This window comes from Nilaparvata lugens, chromosome X (genome assembly GCF_014356525.2).
Source record: "Nilaparvata lugens isolate BPH chromosome X, ASM1435652v1, whole genome shotgun sequence".
NCBI lineage: Eukaryota > Metazoa > Arthropoda > Insecta > Hemiptera > Delphacidae > Nilaparvata > Nilaparvata lugens.
This window is the reverse complement of record NC_052518.1, coordinates 46,902,533-46,927,814: the sequence shown is the minus strand read 5'-3', so window position 1 is coordinate 46,927,814 and position 25,282 is coordinate 46,902,533. Positions and strand designations below refer to the sequence as shown.

Here is a 25,282-nt window from a genome sequence, read left to right as displayed (position 1 = left end):
ACAGTTAACCCTCATTTGGAAGATGTGAGCCATCCATTACCCAAAATTTAAGAAATTTAGGCCACTCTGCAAGGTGGTCAGGAATTCTCAAAATTGGATCAAACTCAAGCATACAATCAATTAGAATTAGAAGAGAAACAAAGATGTTATTAGTTTGGTCCACTCACAAGGGTTTTCAAGGTAAATCGGTTGACTTTTGGTTCAAAAATAAACCATTGTACTACAGGAGAAACTCCAGCAAAAAGAATGTTTGGGCGGGAGCTACGTAATAGGTTGGACATACTAAAGGAAGAAAATAAAATTCCAATTGGTAACAATGGCAGAGAAATCGAATTGAGAGTGGGGGAAGAAGTTTATGTGAGAGACTACAGAGAGTCGGGGACGTGTTGGTCAAGAGCCACTATTGAAGCAAGGATAGGGAACAAAATTTTTAAGGTCATACCAGAAGGAACAGAGCTTTGGTGGAGGAGACATAAGGTTCAGATTTTGAAATCTTGGGAAGGGAGAGATGTAGGCCTAATGTATTGAGAGAATAATATGTTAATTGGAACGTTGCTAGGGATTTAGAATAAATAGTTCAGTTCTTGATCTGGCCTAATGGCATCAAGTTAATTATGTATTTTTTTTTGTATTTAAGTAAATAAACAATACTTAGCGCCAAAATTGAACCATGAGGCACTCCTAGAATTATAGTAATCTGAGTAGATTCTGACCCACACCTTCTTCTTCCATAATTTCCAGTGTTGCTATGGGCCTGCTAGCCTCAGTTGGCGTCTGGGGAGAACCGGATTAGGGGTTCCTGGTCGCGGCGTGATCAAATACAAGGTAAAAAGCAACAACTCGATAGTAACAAAATCAATAAAATACAATATCGTTCCATGTAAGGGGTAAAGTCAATCACCGTTATGTTTGTCGATTAGATTTTGCTGTGAGGAGATGCTAAGTTCGGGTGTTCTCTTATCTCCTATGAAATAGTTTGTTCGTTCTTGCGCCGTGCCTCTTGTTTAATATTGAATTGAATTTATTGCCAAAAATCACATACAAATACTTGTAAAATACAATCATTAGAGTATGCAGAATATACAATTACCTACAAATAGACATTGATTGTAACTTGCACAACAATAATTATCAATGTAATATTCGGCACTGCCAACATAAGAGTCCTTGTGTGTTGGCAGTGCGTTGCGGTTAACTTATTCTGCTTCAATTCTAGTCAAGTAAGAAGAGATATACAAATTAAATAAAATATACAAATAAATTAGAGTCGAGGTCTTCCTAATGCTGCTCTTATAATATGTTTTTGTAAGATAAATGATTTGTTCAGATGTGTATCATATGCAGCTTCCCATACTTCGTTAATATATTGAAATTATGAGTGAGCGTATGCAAAGTAAATTTTCCGTATAATGTCTATGTTTTTTATTTTATTTATATTGTAAAAATGCTAATGAGGTATTACAACTTTGAGCTCAAATAATCTATGTATTTGTTCCATTTTATATGTTGATCCAATAATATACCAAGATATTTAATTGTGTGAACCCTTTCTAATTTTTTTTGTACTTCTGTATTATCTGTAGTGTTCCCATTGTTATTATTTATTATTCAGTCGTCAGCCAAACGCGGTAGAGTAGACATCGTAGTGCCAGCGTAGTCTTATTGTAGAATTAGCTAACAGTATTCTAGCCGTCAGCAATAATAAAATTATTGTCTTTAAACTATAACAGTTGAAAACTTCAATTATGGATAGATCGGGATCTCAATTCTGTACACCGGTGAAATTGCCACCTCTTCTAGCTCCAGAGTTTGAGGAGGAAGATGAATATTCGGAGAGATACAGCTTCATCAACTTGGAGGATCAGAATGCGAGCAAAATCCTGGACCAGAGTTTACTGGATGACGTGGGAACTCTTCATGATCTTTACTCCGATCTCATTAAATGGGGCAGTGAGACATTTGAAAAAAAAGCTATCTCGAGCGGATTTTGATCAATACAGTGCTCTGTGCAACAAGCTGGCATTGATCATAACCAGAGTTGAAACGAGGAAAAAACCCAGGAGAAAGAAAAGAACGAAGTTCTATGCAGACTGGATAAATTGGAAAAAAGCATAAACCAGCTCTCATCGGACTTCAAGAGAGGACAGCCACTCACTACTACTGCTACAAGATAATTTGCAGAAGTAGTGCAAGTTCCAATTAAAATAAATAAACAGCAACAGCAGCAGCAACAGCAGCAACAAGTGACTGGAAAAAATTTAGTGCGCAAGATAACCGAGAAGAAGAACATTGTGATAGTGAAGCCTGCAGTGGTAACAGGAAGTGATAGTGAAAGCAGTGCAAAAGTCAGAGAAACTTAAAAAAAAACAATTCCGAAAGAAAAATCACTGAAAATAAAAAAAGCGGTAAACGTACGTGGAGGTGGAGTGTTATTGGTAATGGAACCATCCGAGGACAAGGTAAAAGTTCTAGGAAACAAACTAATTAATGATAAAGATTTAGAAATTAGTACTCCTTCGTTGAAAAAACCTAGAGTAATTATATATAATGTATCTAAAGAATTGAGCCAGAGTGATTTAAGTATAGTAAGTTATTTGAATAAACATAGAATTATCAATATAAATCAATATGGATTTAAGAGTGGCATATCAACAGAAGATGCAATATCCGACTTTTTGAAAAGAATAATTGAAAACTTCAACAGTAAAAAGAAAACTTTAACAACTTTCTTAGACTTGGCAAAGGCTTTTGACTAACCCAGTCAAGATTATTGGAGAAGATGGAACACCTTGGAATCAGAGGCTCACCTCTCAAACTATTCAATAGTTATCTAACTGAACGGTATCAACTACTTACGCTGAATACTTTATCAAGTAATAAAAAACTTACTGAATATGGTCTGCATCAAGGCACTGTTTTATCACCAATACTTTTCCAAATTTATATAAATGATTTTCTTAAAGTTGACATTGGGAACTGCTCAATCGTATCCTTTGCTGATGATACCGCTCTCACTTTCACTGGGAATTCCTGGGAAGACGTGCGCCTTAGCGCAGAAAATGGTCTCAGAGTAGCACAATCATGGCTCGATGAACATCTGCTTACTTGAAATGCTTCTAAAAGCGTATTCATGACTTTCTCACCCAATGCCCAAACACAACCTCATAAAATAGAAAGTATTAAAATACACCAAGTAAACTGCAATTGTCAACAATCAACAAATCACTGCTTTTGTCCTGAAATTCAAAAAAGGACCAAGTAAAATACGTGGGAATACTGTTGGAACCATATCTGAGATGGAATGTTCATATAAACAGCATGTGTTTGAAAATAAAATTTCTAATATATAAATTTCATCAAATTAGAGAACTAAATAACTTGAAAGTAGCTCGATTAATCTACTTCTCTTATGCACAAGCTGTTTTACAATATGGAATAAGAGCTTGGGGTGGAGCCTTGAACACACATTTTGAAAAACTTTTCATAATTCAAAAATATATTATTAAAACAATTCTAGGCAAACCCAGACTTTATCCTACAAGCGATCTTTTCAATGAATTCAAAGTACTAACTGTTCGACAGCTGTACATAAAAAACTTGATAATATATATTAAGAAGAATAAAAATAAATTTCTTCTTCGTGAAAGAAACTTGAATTTAAATTTACGTCCTATTAGAGAAGCATTCCATCAATACAGGATGGATTTGAATGTATGTAGAAGACAATTCACTTACTTATCACAGAGGATAATAAATCTTGTTCCTACTCATTTTGTTGTCAATACAAGCCGGAGCAAAAAACTAAATTGCGAGATTGAGGAATGGATAAGATCAAATAAAACTGAAGAAAAAATCTTCTAAGCACCAACTGTTTCTTGTTTTATGTTTTGTTTTTTTTTATCATAGAATAATAATTATTGTGTGCTACTAACTTTTATCTAATTTAATCTACAAAATTATATTTGTGTGTAAATTCCACTAATCTTTGTTCTTATTTTGGTTTAATTTCTTAGTTTATATTGAATAAATATATTACTGCAACTTAGGTCTACGCACAGGTTTTACCTTGTAGGTTACTCCTTAAACATAGATGGACATAAAAAAATATACTGCAGTTTTGGGATCATTTTATATATTTAATAGTATTTTTCTTGTATTATTTTTAGATGTTATAATATTATATTATTATAATTGTGTATGTTTTTTGAGAAATAAATTTGAATTTGAAGGCCCTTTTTTAAGATTTAAATCTGTTGCTGGTTGTCCGGTTATATTGGGTGAGGTATCGTATCAAAAGCTTTTGATAGATCCATGAACACTGCAAGATTTTTTCTATTGCTATTAAAATTGTCAAAAATTATTTTGTTCAAGTGGATGACTGCATCTTTAGTAGAATTGACTACTTTCTGTTTCCTAAACGTTCAGTTGAGGATTAATTTTAATTTTTCCATCACTTTCGAGTTCATATTAAAGTGAAAAATGAGTGTGAAACTTGCAAATTTTCAGTTAATCGACAGGCGAGGTACAAATATTGGTCTGTTCTATTTGTAAGTCCATGGTCCACGGACAGTGTATTGGTGGCAAAAAAATGACTGATGCGGAATTAGAGATCCTGATGTCGAATTCCTGGTCGTGCAAAAAATGCGAGACTAAGTTACGTAGTCAACGAAATGATAACACAGTTGCAACGCCGGTGAAATCATCGTCAGGTAACGTTAGTACACTGTCCGACGTATCAGCGGATTACTTCAGGACAACTATGTCCGACCTTGAAAAAAATTTGGTGAGGGTCAGGCAAGATTGGAACTTTCGCTTGAAGCTTGTTTGAATAAAATCAGTGCAAATTGTGACACGTTAATTAGGCTGGAGGGTATAATAAAGGCCCAGCAGGATATAATATCAAACTTACAAACTGAAAACACTAAACTAAAAACAAGTGTAGAAGTGCTTAACGATAGGGTGGATTCGCTCGAACAGTATGGCCGTAGAAACATGCTCGAGATACACGGGGTTCCTACTGTGCATGGAGAAAATACCAGAGACGTTGTGCTAGCCACGTGTAAAGCAGTCGGAGTTGACCTGGGTCCGGAGGCGATAGACAGCTGCCACCGCCTGCCCAAGGGGGCAAACCAACACTCTCCCGGGATCATCGTGAAATTCGTAGGACGAGATGACGCGCACAAGGTACTAGATAAGAAGTAACACTTGAGGAGACGCGACGTCGGGTTTCAAGCGGAGGAGCGCCCAGTGTTCATCAATTTGTCACTTACTGTGGTACGTAGAAAGATTCTATCACAACTAAAGAAGCTCTAAAAAGAGAAGGATTTCAAATATGTGTTGGTGGATAGAGCAGGAAACATAAAAGTAAGACCAGTTGATAAGGGAAAGTGTCAATGATTAACAGTGATAGGGATCTGGAAGCTTTTATTGCTTCTATGGTTTAAATTGACTACGATACTGTATGTTTTAAAGTGTCATTATCCTTTGTTGGAAGAAATAAATTCGCTCCATATAAAATAGTATAATTTTTGAGATGGAATAAAATAAACACAACATATCCACTTTGGGTGGTAAATGGGCTTATCTTGGTGATTGATGTATATACTCAAGTAATTAATAAGGCTATATGCTTACATAATATATATAGATATGCACATGAAATATTACATTATATAATTCATATACTCGTGCATGAAACTCTGTGTAAAGAAACATATTGATATTAAAATTGAAAACTCTTTAATCTAATGATTGCCAGGCAAATGTATGTGAATAAATTACTCTGATAAGCAGGGCATTAACTATCATTATTGAGACTTCTGCAATATCCGATGGCTTTTAAAACAAACGTTTTCACAGTGCATTCAGAGATACCTTTTATCCTGCAATTACAATAACAACTTATCAATGAATTCTTCTTTTGTGTTTCATTATCGTTTATTGTTATCTCTTTCTTTCGCTCTCAGTGAAGTTAAGAATGACTAAGCTGTAGCCTACACTAGTATCCAATCTGTTATACTACCTCCTGTAATGATATTATGATAAGATTGCGTTTGTATGAATTCAGTTATCGCAATCAGTATATCGGTGTTAGGTGCAATATTGGTTATGACAATTCAGATAGCGGTGGAGGCCGAAATAGCAATCTGATATTGTCTGTGATATTTTCTAGCTGGGTACCAAACCATGGAATTATTTTCAGAGTGATTCAGTTCAGTGAATGCATACATTATAGAATTGTAGGGGGCGATTGAAACAGTGAGACGTTTTTTAACATGATTACTTTTATCAGTTGTTTTTCACTAAATATATAGAAACTTGCAAACGCTGGCTTGTTCAATTGATTCTGTGCTTTCTTTCTCTTTGCTCTGTCCTTGTCAGTGCCACGGAGTCTTTCTATTCCTTTCTCTCTACTCTCCTTGTCTTTCAGATAATACCGTTTTGCTTACGTCATTTCTACATTTTGTTGAATCCTTTTTCGTGTGGTCTGAACACTTTTGCTCGAGCATTTCTTGGAGAAGGATCGTTTAATTAATCCTTGTATTTTGTCCTTTTATTTAGCTTCTGCTAAAATTTGGTTCTGCTGAAGATGTAGTCGCTCAGAGCAAAGATTTTCTAACATCACAAGTTGTGATATCTATTTTTATTAATTAACATTTGAATAAATGCATTCTCTATCTAATTCCATCTGTATTTTTATTTTTATTTCTTTTATTTTTAGTTTTTCCATGTAGATGATTTTTTTTTGTGAATTGATTTAAAACAAAGTAATCATGGTGGAAAATTCAGTCACCATAATTTAATTTCAGTTGTGGAGTATCTGAATTTCTTATTTATGTTTTTTCTGGAAATGTATAATTATTACATCCGAAATCCGCTGTACAGGTAATGATTTATTTCTTTAAATTACTTTATAAGTTGTTTTCTTGTTTGAAATTTTCATGTCTGTAAATTGAATTTAATTCTATCCTAGCACTCTTAAAACTATTTTTCAGATCATTAATAACCTAATCCAAGGTTTGAAACATTTTCATATAAAATTCAAGCTTTAAGTTGTCTCAAAATTATTTTAAATAAAATAAAAATTGATATGTATTCCTGTTCTTGCTAGTCTATTACATATAATATAATAAAGTCTGATTCATGTTGACATGTTCCTTTAAAAGTAATAAAATGAAATATATTGGAAGCTTCACTTCAACTAATTTGAATTCTTTGTCTATGAATTATATTTTTGTTTCTCTTGAAAAATTTATTAAGGTATCATGTTTCAAAAAGTACAGATTCTGTATTTTTGAACTCATCTTTTTCATAATAGTGGTTAAAAGTTTCTTTTCTTTCATTCTACAGCGGTCATGGCATCTCATTGCATCTCATTGAATATCATTTTTAATCTCGTCGAATCTCGTTGAATCTTATGGTATCTAGTTGAATTTGGAATCACAATCTTTGATATGGCCATGGAAAATTGTCAACAAATCCGTTCGAAAATAACTACTGAAAAAGGAACCAATTCATCACAAGTATAGAATACTTCAAGAGCTTCATGTGTTTTGTGCAAGATAAGTGAATGTCCGATATAAAAAAAGTGTAGGAGGCCTCCCACTTATAAAAAGGTATTTACGAATAGAATATACATCAACATCTTATCATCAGAATCCAGCATAGTAGTAATTGTAAAACCTAATTTCCTTGTATTTTGAATTATTCTTTCCTCTTACGTTTGTATATTAAATTTACATCATGATTACTAATTTAATAGTTAATTCTTGAGTATACCTAACCTATCCGACGGTGACAAATAGATAATTCAGAGAGATCAAATTGCTGCTGAATTGATGTGTTTGAGGATTAAATTGACAGAGTATTGAGGTTGATTTTATCTTATTATTTGTTCTATTAATTTCAGTATCCTGTTGATTGTTCTTCTTACACATCCATAATCACATCTTTTCTTTTGCAATTATATGCCTCTAAGCGTTTCAACAGTTTATTCAATGGTGTTTGCTATTACGATCACAGTATCAGCTTATTTTATTTCAAACTCCATTTCTACTCAACTTACTTATTTATGCAACTCCGAACCCACTTCTTGTTATTTGGTTTTCTGGACCCTTCTATGGGCTGGAAAGACTGTTTTCTTGTTCAAAAGAGGCGCGGCGCGAAGTCGCAAGATTGGTAAATAACTTTACGCGCTCTGTTTAACATATTTTTTTATCTTCTTCCTTATTAACTCACTCACTTTGTTTTTTTTATTACAGTTAATATTATTATAAATTTTACAGAATAGTATTATACTCTTATACAAAAATATACGTCAGTTCTTGAATGTGATGATGATCTCATAGGCTATCATGATACAAGTGAAATAGTTGATTTATTCTCATTCGAACCACATAACCTAAGCAATAAAAACCTATTGAATTTTTTTTGTACTAATATAAGAAGCCTGAATAAAAACTTTGAAGAATTGGTTCATTATTTGGGAAATATAAACTTCAAATTTCATATTATTGCCTTGTCAGAAACGTGGATTACGGATGATGCTCATTTCACTAACGGTCTTGAAGGATATAATGTTGTACAGAATAAAAGTAAACATTCAAAGTGTGATGGGATATGTTTATTTGTTGATAAAAATTTTCATTTTGAAATAATCGATTTGGATATCGAAGAATCGAATTCAATCTGTATAGCTTGTTTAATTTATAACATAAAATATACAATAATTTTAATTTATCGCTCTCCAGTTACCAACATTAATAATTTAATATCAAGTCTAGACGCTTGTTTGAATAGAATGAAGGACACTAACAATGTCATTTTAAAGAGCGATATAAATCCTAATATTTTAGATAACAATAGTCTAATATTAACAAATGAGTACTTGAGTACTCTACATATCAACGGATTTAAATCCTACATTAATAAGCCGACAAGGATTAATAAGCCGTCAAGGATAGTGAATGGAAATGGTACCTGCATAGACCACATATTTTTTAAGGAGGGTGGAAACAATAGAGACCTGCAGTGTGGCGTGATTATTAAAACTAACATAACAGACCATTACAGTGTTTCACTGCACTTGAGTTAAGCCTTGAAAAATAACGCGGTAGCAGGGGAATTATGGACCAACTGTAACTGACTTTGACGGATTAATAGCTGACTTACAGGTTGAAAACTGGGCTGATATTTACAACACCGACAATATCGATGCAATGGTTAGCAATTTTATATGAAAAATTGACAACTCACAAATAAAAGAACAAAAACAATCAGATTAAGTAAAAAAAAAAACAAACCAGTAAAAAATGGGTAACACCCAGTCTAGTCAATGCAATCCAAGAAAGAGACAAATTACACAGGAAACTCTCACGACAGCCAAACAATATTGAATTGCAAACCCACCGGTTTTGCTACAAAAACTACCGGAATACTTTAAATAATTTAATAAAAAAGGCAAAAATAGATTATTTTAATGAGAAGTTGAACGAAGTTAACGATGAACATAGGAATAACGCCAAGAAAATTTAGAAATACATTAATGATAAAGTTAAGTTTTATTAATGAGCTGCTGGAAATAAAGAAAAACACAAAAGAAATAAGCCTAGATGCAGATATACTCAACGATTACTTTGCTAATGTGGGTGTATCATTTGCCAAAAAAATATCAGGAAATGTAAGTGATATCCCAGCTCTTCGATCGCTATCAAATTCATGTCGTATCTTTCCCAACCCCACAAACTCAAACGAAATAATAACAATTATAAATCAGTTGAAAAACAAATCTACACCAGGACCAGATAACTTCACAGGACCTTTCATAAAAAAATTTCTCACTATATAACTGGACCCTTAGAACATATATTCAACAAATGTTTAAATAAAGGATATTTCCTGAAAAAATTCAGAGAAGTCAGAATCATCCCAATACCTTAAACCGGAGATTAAAAAAAAATATAGACCGATATGCTTGATAAGTAAACCTATTTCCAAAATATTAGAAAAAACAGAATTATGAGTTTTTTGGAGAAAGAAAATATAATAAATGAAAAGCAATTTGGTTTTCGAAAAAGTAAGTCTACTAAAGGCAGTCATCCACTTGAACAAAATAATTTTTGACAATTTTAATAGCAATAGAAAAACTCTTGCAGTGTTCATGGATCTATCAAAAGCTTTTGATACAATACCTCACAATATATTATTAAACAAATTTGATAGGGCTAAATTAGAGGTGCAGCAAATGATTTATTTTCTTCATACTTGACTGAAAGGAAACAATACCTACATCTTCAGGGTCAAACTGATCTTAAAAATACTTCAGGTTTCGACTTGCCTCAAGGTTCTGTGCTATCACCAATTCTTTTTTTGTTTTATGTGAATGACCTACTCAAACTAAACCTCCAAGATTGCACCACTCTGTCTTTTGCAGATGACACTGTATTGATCTTCAGCGGCAAAAGCTGGGAAGAAACTGTCAATATAGCCAATAGGAACTTGATAATTGTTAGAAGATGGCTTCATGCTGACTTTAAATGCTGACAAAACTAAGTATATCACCTTTTCACCCAATATAACTGGACAATTTACTTTGCATATGCTCACTCATTATTTCAATACATTAATGAAGTATGGGGAGCTGCATATGATACACATCTGAACAAATCATTTATCTTACAAAAACATATTATAAGAGCAGCATTAGGAAGACCTCGACTCTATCCTAGTAGGGAAATTTTTCTTGAATTCAAGGTCCCTACAATAAGACAGAATTATATGAAAAATATAATACTCCATATCAATAAGAATGAATCTAATTTTCATGCACACATAACACCCCACAACACACGTCCTAACAATAGATTTAACACAGAACTCATTAAGCTAACCATATATGCAGGCATCAATTTACATATTATTGTAGCTACATTAGAAATGAAATTCCAAACGATTTTATAGATAAACATACTTCTTAATCGTAATTTAATCGAAATCATAGATTATTGGATTGAGCATAACATATTCTTCAAACTAGTTGTATAAAGTATAATATTGTGTCCAACAAGCATTGTTACTAAAACCATTGAGCAATGGTTTTTCTATTTTCACGTTCTTGAACCAGATATTGTAAATGTTCCCACATCATCTTACAGGATGTTTTTTATTGTATTATTTTATGTATTCCCTGTGTGATTGCCATGATTCACTTGAAGATGGCCTCAACACGTCACACTGGTTAATTGGATACTACTTTGTCATATAGTATGTACTATTCTTAAGTTTTCAGTTTTTTTTTCTGAGCCTTTGAGACTTTTGTATATTGGTGTAATACTTTCTTTAGCTCTTTTTAATTTGTATATCTCTTCTTACTTGACTAGAATTGAAGCAGAATAAGTTCACCGCAACTCACTGCCAACACACAAGGACTCTTATGTTGGCAGTGCCGCCGAATATTACATTGATTACATTGATAATATTATTGTTGTGCAAGTTACAATCAATGTCTATTTGTAGGTAATTGTATATTGCATACTTTAGTGATTGTATTGTACAAGTATTTGTATGTGATTTTTGGCAATAAAATTCAATTCAATTCAATTTGAGTTTGTATATGGAGAACCAAAATTCTTTTCAAACAGCATGAACGAGATTCATCCAAGTGAACGTTTTTTGTGTATTTTCACAAGCCATGGTGTAAGGACTCTATTTTTTGTCGTCCGAGCTTCAGAAGAAGATCACATAGAACACTTATAATACACTATCGTAAACTTGATTCTTTTCTGAATAATTTGATGTGAAATTAGTTTGTATGCACCGTTTTCATTTGTATAAATAATATAACTGTTTGGAATTGGATTATTCTTTTTTAATCATTCTGTATAATCAGTGCACAAGTGGTACATCCGAGAGTTTGGGAATCTTCATTATATGCTTTCTCTTAAAATCCATCATACTACAATAGCTATCGAGTAAAATTAATTAAATTTTCCCGATCATTGGTTAAGGAATAAAGTTGAGAGTGACAAAGAAAGAACGGATTGTAGCATCATATCTACGGCAATAAGTCGCTCGGGTGTCGTTTTAGTAAGATTAAAACCGACATATAGGCTATAATCCAATCGACAAAACAATGTTAGCCCATCATTTGAAAGCTAAAAAACTGAACTACGATATTATGTAAATCACTCCCCTTAGACTCTCTATACTGTAGTATTATTGATTAATTTTCTTTTTGCTAGTATGAGAGAGTATTGCCTAATTAGTTTATTGATTTTGTTTCACGAGTGCTTTTTTGCTTGCCTGTAGCACTCTCACATGTATATAACTCAATAAAGTGAAGAATGCTTGTGCAACTGAAAATATTGACAACTGAAAAAAGTAACTGGAAGGAAATTTATGAATCATACTACACAAAAAATCCGTTCTTATTTCAGATTTTCTGCTATTGTCATTATAAGAAATTATTGGGGATGTCTCAATTACATTATTTTGATATCATATTAATTTGAATTTCATTCAATTGTTATTAGCTCTCATAGTTTTAATCTTTACAGCAGATTCACCAAAATTCAAATGAATTGAGAAGACACACTGTAAGAAGAATCCTAGCTCAGCCATAATGATGTGAAAAGGAATGCATACGAATCAACCAGATTCGAATGTCCAAAGTGGGAAATTCATCCAATTGAGAGACGAATCAGTTCGAAGCAATCAGTTCAAACCTAATGTGAAGACAGAAATAAAACGGAAAGAAATTGAAAATTCATGAACTGATTTGATTTCAACAACAACAGAGAGCCTAATGACAGTACAGTTGAACTTAAAGCACAATACTTACTTGAACTCTTTGTTGAGCCTTTATTACAATACGCTACTTGAAAGCTGCCAGTCAGTCTCTGTTGGTCAAATAGCTGTTACTAAAACTTATTACATCCATTTGTGGGTAGTAACTACACGCACATGTAATTCTACATAAACAATTGGAGAAGAATAGTTCCTAGCCAAGCTTGTTTTTCTATTCCAACCATATTTATATGTCATGCAATATTTGTAACAAATAAATAAATGAAGAAAATGCTACCAAGCCATTTTTGCCTTATCTAGATTTTGCGTACCCCACACACATCATTGTCAACTCAAAGTACTTATTTCAACTAGCTCAAAAATTGAGAAGGTTCAAATAATGAACCTTGTATATTTGAATGTTGTAATGAATGTTAGTGAAATGTTGGTAGCAAGCAGCAACTACTCGAGTTACATTGACTCTTTATTTTTACAAAATAACCTAATGTCTAAAAGCATTATTGATACAGATTATCAATAAAACAGAATGGTAAAATCATTGTTCTTATACAGAAATATCTGTGGGTATTATCAGATTATTTTTGTCACACACGTCAAGCATTATTATCTACCATTTCTTTATATAACCTGTGACAAAGAACCTGCGATTTATTAAATTTCACTCTATATCAAGCTTGAATTACATGCTTTAATTTTGAACCGTAACAGAAACAATAATTTATCATTCGTGTGCTGAATCTTTATGTGTAGATTCCAATATATCTCAAATGTTCAATGTGCCCATCGTCTTGATATTTGTATTTATACTCCATTATGCATTTGCTAAAATAATTTTTAACAGCTGTATGTCAATCAAGACGCCATAATATTGTCTATCTTATTCCAAAAATGCAATAAAAATACTCGTAGGTCATGTAGAGTAACTTTACAGGGTGTTTTTTAGACTTGTTACCCAGTTTTTAAAGATTACTTCCTAAGGACTCCAGTTATAAGAAAAGTCAGGTCAATAATTTTACAAACCTACAGGTCAATAATTTCAAGCCTAGTCTTGGTTTGAATGGAAATCTTTTACACTATAAAATACTCTATAAACTAATTATTTTTTCAAATGTTTTTTTTAAGATCTTCAAATCATCATTACTTTTAAGGAGTTGTGGAAACTCCTTTTACAAGGCTTTTAAGGCACTCCTCTTAAGGCTTTTACAAGCCTTACAGGTCAATAATTTCAAGCCTAGTCTTGGTTTGAAAGGAAATATTTTACACTATAAAATACTCTATAAACTAATTATTTTTTCAAATGTTTTTTGAAGATCTTCAAATCATCATTACTTTTAAGGAGCTGTTGTAACTTTCATAAAATTCCGCTCCAATTTGGTTTTTGTTCGAGTAATGTACTATTGTGAATCATATGATAATCTGCTGTGTTCCGTGTATGATACTCAATATTGTATATTTGAATGTTGGACACCACTCGTTTTCACGTGTAACTTCATATGCATACAAAGATGGTACCAAGTAAAAAAAGCCAAGGCCTACAAGAATATAACCTATCCACTTTCTCTATACACCTGATTGCCTTCTTTTGAATACTAAACACTCTGTGTCTGTCCAAATTTTTTTTGTGATTAATTACCCCATACCAAAATAGCATACCTAATATGTGATACTATAGACTATTATAAGCAGTTAACAGTATTTTTTTATCATTTAACGTAGCAAGCTGCCGCAAGACAAAGACAAGACAAGATTTCATCCCAGATGACATTTTATTACATATCTTCTCATTGTAAGGATGCCATGTTAATTTCCTGTTCAATACAACTCTATGGGAAAATACATTCTGTTCATAAGGCGACTGGAATTCAAACAGAATGTTACACTGCTCTAGGTTAATCATCTCACACTGCCGTGTTTTCCCATTGAGTAGGGCCATCAAATTCGTGCGAAAAACAAAATTCTCCTTCATTAGAATTAAAATGAGCATATGTGGGCATCATATGCAATAAAAAATTACCTCAGTTTTTTAATAACCAGTTGTTGATTTGTGTTTTATTATTCTACTAGTACTTCTTCTCATGCCTTCTATTCTTAATGCAATTTTTGAAGAGGACATTTCAGTGCTTATCCATATTTTGGGATAGTGTGATTGGATGAAGTATTCGAGGATTTTTTACACTTCTACAGTAGACTCCATCTAAGTAGTTTGCCTTCGGTTGGTTTTGCCGGTCTAAGGGGGATAAGCCACATCAGAAAAGCAAAGCAAATACCAGATTTCAATTAGTTTCCATAGTTTATGATGCAAGGAATGAGGGCTAATAAAGTAGAAAGCAAAAATGTGTTGTTGATCTCTCGCTCCATGACTCCATCACCTCTATGGTGAAGAGGAAGACGAATTTTCAGAGCCTCCAACTCATTCTCAGGCTTTGAATCAAATCAAACAATTATTGATTTCTTTCAATGAAAGTAGGAGGGAGAATGAGAGAAAAACACATGGTACTTTTCAATTTTGTATTAAATTTAAAGTGTCATTGATAGGTAATGTTACAGATGATATTTATTATCATATGATTTCAATACATTAGTTACCAGAACGTTAATAACAGTCTAGTCTTAAATGTATTAAAAAATAAAGATGGTTGGTTGATATGAAGAATATTATTTATTCAATATCTAACATGGTGCAGTCGAAAATAAGATAAAACAAGAAAGTTATAATAAAATAATTGAATTATTAAGTGTTCAAGTGAGAAGTGATAGCTCAATATTGAAAATGGAATTCAACAAACCAGGTATGCTAGTTATACATGGGGATATCGCAAATAATTTTGCCAACTTCAAAGACCAGGAAGATAAAATTATGAAAGCACTAATAGCACTCGGAGTGAACTCGAGAGAATTACAGAAAAAACTTCTTTGTGAAGATGCTAATCTTGAAAAGGTAGTCAACTTTTGCAAATCAGTTGAGCTTGTGGATAAAAATATGGAAATATTGAACAGAGGCACTGAAATCATGAGAGGTGTTGACTCAGTCAAACAGACGCCTTCCACCCCTACAGCTAAATCAGGTAATCCTATTCTTAATAAAAAATTTAACAAGTCGTCAGTAATCAATCACAAATGCTGCTTCAGATGTGGTAGAAAACACTCAGGGATTTGTCCAGCTTTAGGGAAGATTTGCAACTATTGCTCAAAACCCAATCATTTTTCCATAGTATGTAGATTGAAACAATCCCAGCAAACTCATGAGATTAGCAGCAAGGAAGATCAAAGTTATGAGGAAGCGGAAGTAATGGAATCACCTCATGAAATTGATAGCATTTATACTGTAAACTTACTTAATAAAAAACGGGTATGGTTACAAGAATTGCTTCTAAATGGGCATAAAATAAAATTCAAGCTTGACAGTGGAGCTGATGTTAATATTCTACCATATCACTTACTTGGAAAATATGGTATTCCATACAAGTCATTAGAGAAATGTAATGTACTGTTGGAGGCTTTTGGGGGTTTTAAGATAAGACCTGTAGGTTGTGTAACTGTACAAATTGAATCTGAGTCTAAAATATCCATAGCAAAGTTTATAATTGTAAAGTATCCTTCAGCTGTTCCAATCCTAGGCCTAGAATCATGTATTGATCTCAACTTGATTGAAAGAGTTGACTCTATAGATGAAAAAAATGATACAAATTATAAAGTGGATAAGGAAAAACAGGCTATCTATATAAAAAACAAACATGTCTTCGACGGCCTTGGGCGTTTTCCTGATATTTGCAAGATTAAATTGAAAAAAAATGCATCCCCAACAATAAGTCCTGCTCGGCGTATCCCACTCAAAATTAAAGTGAAATTTCGAGAAACTTTGGAATCACTGAAGTCAAAAGGTATTATAACCCCAGTTGAGGAGCCTGTTGACTGGATAAATAACGTTGTAGTTGTTGAAAAGCCGGATGGATCACTGAGAATTTGTATTGACCCAGTTGAACTTAATAAATATATAATCAGGGAACGTTATCTCATTCCAACAGTGGAAGAACTAGCACCAAAATTGTCACACAAGAAGGTGTTTACTGTATTAGATATTAAAGATGCATTCTATCATATTGCACTTGATGAGGAGTCCAGTAAGCTGTGTTCATTTAGCACAGGATTTGGAACATACAGATTTTTACGAGCACCATTTGGTTTGCCGTGCTTGCCTGAACTGTTTCAGAGGTTAGTGCACAAATACGTCTATGGCCATGACTCTGTCACTATTTTTACTGATCACCTACCTTTGGTATCAGTAATGTCCAAGCCAATGGATAGAATTTTGAACAACCGACTAAAAAGGCTCAAACTGAAGCTTATTAATTATACTTTGGAAGTGAAATACTTACCCGGAAAATATATGTTCATTGCAGATTATTTGTCCCGTACAGGGATCAAAACTACGACCAAAGAGGACCAATCAATGAAAGACTTTATTCACACGCTGGGATCTACAGACGTGAAAATAAGTGAACCTAAGCTAAAAGAATTTGTAGAAAAAACCAAAGAAGATGAAAATCTAAGAGACATTGTATCATATCTGCATGAAGGATGGCCTGACATGAACGCGATAACCGGTGATGTGAAACACTTTTACAGAATAAGAAATGACTTGCAACTGAGTAATGGTTTATTGTATTTTGGAACAAGGTTAATTGTACCTCTAAAACTCCGGAATTTTATAATGAGTCGCTTACATGAAACTCACCTTGGCAGTTCGAAGATTAATTCTCTTGTTGATCAGTTCTACTATTGGCCAGGTATATATTCAGATATTCGCAATTTGATATTATCATGTAACATTTGTCAAAGGTTTAAAAAATCAAAAACTAAAGACCCACTGATCAATCACGACATTCCAGATAAACCGTTTTGTAAAATTGCAGCGGGCATTGCAGAAGTCGATAGATTGAACTACTTAATTGTAATTGATTATTATTCGAGATGGATTGAAGCATACCCAATCAATAGCAAAAGCAGCTTTACCGTAATTAAAAAAATTAAGGAAACATTCAGCAGATTTGGAATACCTCAAACACTAATAGCAGATAACATGCCATTTAATAGCAGAGAAATGCATCAATTTGCAGAGAATTGGGGATTAAAAATTACCACATCAAGTCTATACCATCCAAAATCAAATGGATTAGCAGAAAAGGCAGTTGGAATATTCAAAACTATGTTTAAAGGCAGCTGCAAACAAGCAAGATTTGGAATTGTATTTACTAAATTATCGTAATGCTCCCGTAGCTGGATTGGGATATATATACACCTTCACAGCTTCTTAATAGCAGACATATAAGAACTAAGATTCCTATACCACATTACGCATTGAATCCAAAAATTGTACCTAATGAGATAATCGACAAGATGGCAAAGAATCAATCAATTCAAAAACTTTACTATGATCGTAATGTATCTAAAAACACCGAAGATTTTGTAGTTGGAGAGGAGATATACATGCAGAATATTCATAACAAAGAATGGGAAAAGGGAAGAATAATTGAGAAATTACCACAACCACGTTCATTCCTGGTTAGAAACAATAATGGCGGTGTTCAGCGAAGAAACACAATTCATATACGAAAAATAAAAAGGGGAATATAGGATAATATAAAGTCTTAAAGAGGGAGATGTTACAGATGATATTTATTATCATATGATTTCAATACATAGTTACCAGAACGTTAATAACAGTCTAGTCTTAAATGTATTAAAAAATAAAGATGGTTGGTTGATATGAAGAGTATTATTTATTCAATATCTAACAGGTAACAAATTTTCTAAATCTACGAAAATTCGAAAAAAATATCAATGTATATTTTGAAAATTAGATTACTATATATCAAAAAAGTGTATAAAATGTATAATAAATTGAAATGGCTTGGTGATTTACGCTTTTTAGTGTTTGTCTTGAAAACCATTTTCACTGTTGATAAATGCCAATTCTGGTTGGAGCGCTACTCTGCATATCGTCAGTAAGCAGGTTACGGTTACAGCACCTTTTTTAAATATTAGTAGCTCGTAGGCTAATTATGTACCATTCACTGTTCCTAGTTCTAAAACAATATCTGGAATAGGAAAATGTATGTTAGAGACTAGCAGGTAACCCATGCTCCGCAAGGGTCTATTTTAAAACTTGACAAACTGAAAACTTGACCGAGTGGATTCTTGAAGAGTTTGATATAGGCCAAGAACCATCCTCGGTTAATTAAGAATATATATGCAAAATCAAGTTAATCAGTCCAGTTGCTGTTCAAGCGTAAAAAAATTTTTTTGAACGGTTTGAGATATCGATGTGCGGGTTTCACTATTCATTTCATCTTGAAATTCTGTATCGAAATAATGTATCATATGACCACCTTTCAATTCAAAAAATGAAATTGGATTCAAAATAGCGGCTCCAAGATGGCGGAGCAAAATTTTGATGAGACAGAAAATCAGTTATTTTTATTCGAATAGGATCCCCAATCATACATATCTTCTAATTTCCCTTTTAAAAGAAATGTTCAGCTGTTTCCATACAACAACTGGAAGCATGACAAATTGAAAACTTGACTTAATGAAATCTTGAAGCATTGAAAATAAGCCTATCTTTAATGGGCCTATATTATCTTCGGTTAATTAAGAATCTATATGCAAAATTTCAAGTTAATCAGTCCAGTAGTTCAGACGTGCGATGATGCGTCAAACATAAATTTTCTTTCCCGTACATGTATAAGTCAGTTCTTTCCTTTATTATAGTGTGTATATTATAAACAGATAGTATATTCAAGAAAATATGCTTTCATCAAGAGTTAACCCAAGTTATTCCACTTATAATATCATACACGCTCCATTATAAAATTCAAACAGATGGAGATACTGAAAAAAAATGAGAATATAAGCCATTAAGTACGGTACGTCAAGTTTCTACGTTCACGGGATCAAGTTTTTGTTGCAGTCTGATACACGTTGAACATACTAGTTGGGGATTGGTGAGAATGGGTCATGGAGAAATAGTTTAAGTTAAATTTCAGGTCTATAATTTTTGAGACATTTATACATAAAAAATTAGTAAATTTCGCCTTTAAATTTCCCAACTAGTCAATTAAGTTCTATATTCAAAGTGCACAACACTAGAATCAAGCAGATATCTAAATGCTCTATTTGCTATTGTTCAACATTTTAAATCATTATCTAAGGTTCATATTCCATCATTCATAAATTTATTGATTATAAATTTTAGTGTACCTTATGATAGATGTAGAAGGAATATATTGTTCAATATCCCTTTTGTGAGAACCACTCATCATTATACTAATTACTTTTCTATTAAGACTATAAGATTATACAATACTTCGAACGAACACATCCGTTTTCGAACACATTCAATTATTTATTTTATTTATTTTTCCCTGTCATGTAACCCATGTCAGAGGCATTTATTGAACATAAAAAACATTTACATTATGGAAAAAGTCCTTTACATACTTGGATTAATTCCCTTAAACTATTGTGTTGCATCCCACTATAGAGTCTATGTGTCGGGATGCATTTAAAATTGACTTATATCAATGTCTATTAAATAATTGAGAAATAAATTTATATTGAATGAAAAAGACTAAAAAATTGTCAAAAACCACAGATTTATTGATACTTAGAAAGATCGGTTTCGGTTATTACACCATTGTCAATCTCTGATAAACAATGATCAGATAATCAGTTATATTTCTGACCAACTGATTAACTGATAATCAGTTTATCAGAGATTGACAATGGTCTAATAACCGAAACCGGTCTTTCTAAGTATCAATAAATCTGAGGTTTTATAAAAAATTTTTAGTCTTTTTCATTCAATATATGAATAATTACCACAATATCAACTTCTCAACTACCTACACAAAAAAAATCTTGTCGCTCGTTTGAATAATGAAATGTATATATGTGCTGTTTTTGTTCTACTTGTCTCAATGTTAATTTTTTTAAATTATTATTTCAGTATTTCAATTTTTGTTTTACGTTTTTATCTTATTTTTCTATAGTTCTTTCCATAGATTTTTTCATCTTTCAAATTTCTATATGATGTATTTTATTTATGATAATTATTTTATGATAAAATAGTGATAATGATATTATAATTTTGATATAATATAATTGATGTACAGTATATAATGATACTATATATAATTATAATTATGATAATATATTATTTATGTAAAAAAGTCTCTTCATGATATTTTATGTTAGACTTTATATGTACGGTATGTATATCAAATAAATAAATGGGAATTTTTGTTTTTGAATTGCAATTTGCTGGTATTACTTGAAATTATTTGATAATTTTAGAATTACGGTATCCACTAGACTTTGAGAAGTACATGACGTACTGAGGTTGCCTCCTCGGATTGGTTCTTGATCTACTGAAATGTTGAAGTGAATGTCACCCCACTTCTATACATTTCTTTGGTTTTACTGCTACTGCTATCCACCTGAAGTTCAGTTGCGAAGCACAGGTACATGACCTTGGCATTGAACTGACTTTTCGAGGCCACTGAACTCTAAAGCAGGAACGCAGGAGTGGGGTTAGAAGAATCCTGCTCTGTTTTCACTGTTATCATGTTAGTCAGATATTTTATCAAGACATGTCCTGCACTAAAAGCTGAATTCATAGTGAAGCTCCATCTTCAGTTCTACTAGTAACTGGTACGTTTAGGCTACTATTCCATTTTTCACCACTAGACCTGTAAACACAGAACTTAGGACGGTAGGTCTACTATCTACTGAAAGTACGATTACTATGCATGTGGTAAGTTGGACTTCCAACTAGTCGTCCTAATTTCAATATCTCTGGCATGGATGTTAACATTTTTGGATAGAACTGCCTCTATAATTCTACTGATTTTTATTACATTAAATTCACAATAATTGTAATTGATAATACAGCGATAGTGCAAGTCGTTAGTACTAGTTAATAGTTCAACTTAACTGACTCATATTTGTAGGATAAACATGTAGATCTTTCTATAGAGTGCCCCAAAAACCTCCAATTTTAGGTTACTTTTTCCAGTTTTCTGCAATTTCCGCTAAATCCAGTCATTGGACAGAAAATAATCCTCACAATAATCATAGTGTTTATATGGCAAGTAGAACTGGATTGGTAAGGTAATTACAGGTCACCTCTCATAATAATTATGCACTCGATTTTGTTTTGTTCAGTGATTATAATACCTGTACTTATAGTAAACACTAGTAGCGACTTAATATCTAATAAAACTTGAATTTTTTGTTTCAATTTAGCATGAAAAATGCAACTCCAATTATAAATACTGGTACATGACTACACAATAACATTGGTACCGGCACACATTATCATTTTCAATTTTCTGTTAATAATACGCATCACAGATTACATATACCGTACGTGTTAAGCTATTTCTTGAATAGTTTTAAACTCAGTTTCATTGCACTTTTTCTATTGTTTGTCAATTTGTGCTTTTCAGATTTAGACTGGCTAGATGCGAATACATCTGAAGCGAAAACCCTGTGCTCTATTCGTTCGTTTGTTTCTGATTTTTGTCGCAATAGCAGCAATTCTTTCTACAATATCGCATCTATTGTATTATAAAACGATAGATACTGCAGGTTTGCTGTCTGGGCAAGACATTAAACTTCTTATTGTGAGTATTATAAAACTCCACTAAAATTATATTATGTGTTTCCTATTCATCTAGAGGAAGTGGGTTTAAAAAAAATGTTTGTATTCTCAATAATATTATCAAACTTTCTAGTTTTGGAAATGGTAATTATTGATATTATCAAACTTTGAATATTTCCACAGTATTCCAATATTCAATTCTGGTATAAATTGAAACTATGCTGTCAAATATAGGGATCCTATCCTACTGTACAAATATTACCGTACTTGTCGAGTTCAGATGAGGGGTCTCTTGAATCTTGATAAATAAATACTGGTACGCCTAAAGTTATGTATTTCATTTTTCAGAGCGCAACCCATACATAATTACATTTGAATGGATGATACAGTTCAAATTTTTATTCCAACAACCACATATTGAGTATATAACAATATAGTATCAACAATAGTAACGTTAAAATAACAATATAAAAAGTGGCAATTAGAATGAATGATTTATCATTGAACCAACATCTTGTACTGTCGAGCAATTTACAAGAGAGCTGCTCAATCAAAAAATATAAGTGATAGAAATAGAAGCACATTGAATGGATTAATTATTTCAAATTTTCAATTTATTATTTATAGAACTGCCTATCGTGGATGATCATGATCTTTATGGCTCTGTGATTTTTCGGTTAATTATTCTGTTTTACACGTTAATTTGAGTTAATTTTTGTGCTGTAGTGATATGTATGTTGTATTATCACTCTACCCACCTGGACATATATGTGTGGTTCGTAAGTAAGGTCGATTCAATCGTAATACCATATCCGCATCTTCTTGCACTTGGTCCAACATGATTAAGTTATTTGTTGTTTTGCACTGCTGAACTTGATCTCACCAGCCGGTGGCTGTACTGTCGTCTGCTACTACACTGTTTCGCGCTCCAACTACAGTGCTGTGATTCCTTATCAGTGCCTGCGGCAATACTATTTTTGAGATAAGCGTGCTTCATCAATCGTCTTTCTTCTCTTATCTGCTATCTTCTTCGGTATAAACCCACTGACCTACTTTTTCACATCGATTGTATTATTATTATCATCCAATTTTTCCTTCTCCAATCTATCTTTCTCTTCCTCAATCCTTCTCTATTTCAGGAGCTTCCAAATTTTCCGAACTGCTGTGACTGCTCTCTTAGCAATTTTTTTCCTGTCAATTTCCTTACCAATTAAAATCATTTGAACAGCATGTGTAAGAGAACAAAAAAGTACCCTTGTGGTAAATGTAACAAAAATGTAAATAAGTGCAATAAAGCTGTACTTTGCAGGGGAAACTGTTCGCAGTGGTTCCACTTAGTAAAATGCACTGGTCTCTCTAAGGATGAGTACGAGTTAATAAAAAATGGTGAAATGATATGGTCTTGTGTCGAGTGTAGTGTACAGGCATCGGATAAGATTTACGAAAAGACCTCAATCTCAGTTTCATCTAATGCTGTTGGTGAACAAAATGAGGGGGATCTAAATGTAGAATTGAATAGCCTTCTCATGGAGGAGGTTGAGAACCAGAAGGCTATCTTAGGAGTGCTTAAAGAGGATTTAGAACAGGCTAGGGAGGAAATTGTAAATCAAAAAAAAAATATTTTGGAGAGAGATGAAGAAATAGTTGACCTCAAGCGTAATACCCCGGTTTTCCAGTTAGAACCTGCTAAGAGGGAGAAATAAATTAAGAAATAGTCTGCCTAGCAATTTTAACGTCAAGTTACGTAACTTTTACCAGCCTCTACAAGTAAATGAGGAGGATATAGATACAAATATTGCAGCAATGGCTGAAGAGATTGCTACCGCAAAACGCAAACGACCTCACAATAAAAAAAATGCACCAGAATTGGTAAAAAACAATCTCCCTAAAAATAGGCTCAATACAACAAAGAAGATACTGTTGGTATCTGATAGTCATGGAAGGAATTTAACGTGGCATTTGAATGGTAGATTGAAACACTCCTACGAATGTATTGGTTTTGTAAGTCCTGGCGCTAGGACTGAACAGATTTTATGCCATGATAATATATCTGGTGAAATTGCAGATAATGATATTCTAATTATATTGTGCGGCGCAAACGATGTTGCAAGAAACGAGGCAGAAAAGGCACTAACGGGCATCGAGGAGACGATTAATCGATTTCAAAAAAATAAAATTGTCTTAGTGGATGTTCCAAACAGACACGATCTTGTTGAGTGGTCTTGTGTGAACAGGGAAGTGGCGCGGACGAACTGTTTACTCAAAGTTCTTGGCGGGAGGTATGAGAATGTGATACTTGTAGAGGCAAGTCGGGCAGAAAGATTTCACCACACTCGACACGTCATGCACCTCAACCGTTGGGGCAAGGGCTGGCTGGCTGGAAGGATTTCTGCGGCTATTGAGGGCGGTGACTCTGTGATTGTTGACTCTCCTGTTTCTCTGGCCGATGGCGGCTCACCTTCGCGGGGGGCTGCTTCTGATGGCTGCGTGGCCTCTCCATCCCGGTCACCAATTGGGCGGCTCGGCGACGTGCTGTCTCCCGAGGTCGAGTCCCAGTCTATCGCTGCAGCTCCTGCGGCAAATTTGGGAAACGACTGCCGCTTGGTGGAAACTACTCAACCTTAGCTACAGGTGTCTCACAGGCTGGATCCGGAAGAATATCAATCTTACATCAGAATGTTCAGCACTTGCCATCCCGTTTAGACTTGCTGAGAATTAATTTAGAGGAGCTAAAACCTGACATACTGGCAATATCTGAGCACAAGATGTCAGAAGCTGAAACTGCACTGTTAAATATACCCGACTATACTATAA

At 33.2% G+C, this 25,282-nt stretch overlaps 1 protein-coding gene across 9 annotated transcripts in view; it reads left to right on the top strand.

Annotated features, from left to right (window-relative positions):
* LOC111052507 (carbohydrate sulfotransferase 11) overlaps window positions 1–25,282 on the top strand; it is a 98,778-nt gene that overhangs the window by 46,131 nt on the left and 27,365 nt on the right. For 3 of the 9 annotated variants that reach the window (XM_039441231.1, XM_039441232.1, XM_039441229.1), the window contains 2 exons: window positions 742–825; window positions 22,314–22,490. In XM_039441231.1, the coding sequence (XP_039297165.1) occupies window positions 22,329–22,490 (162 nt within the window). In that variant the 5' untranslated portion in view covers window positions 742–825; window positions 22,314–22,328. Of the gene's footprint in view, window positions 1–741; window positions 826–21,230; window positions 21,620–22,313; window positions 22,491–25,282 lie in introns of those variants that run through there. The other 6 variants (XM_039441233.1, XM_022339207.2, XM_022339206.2 and 3 more) reach the window with 6 other exon arrangements.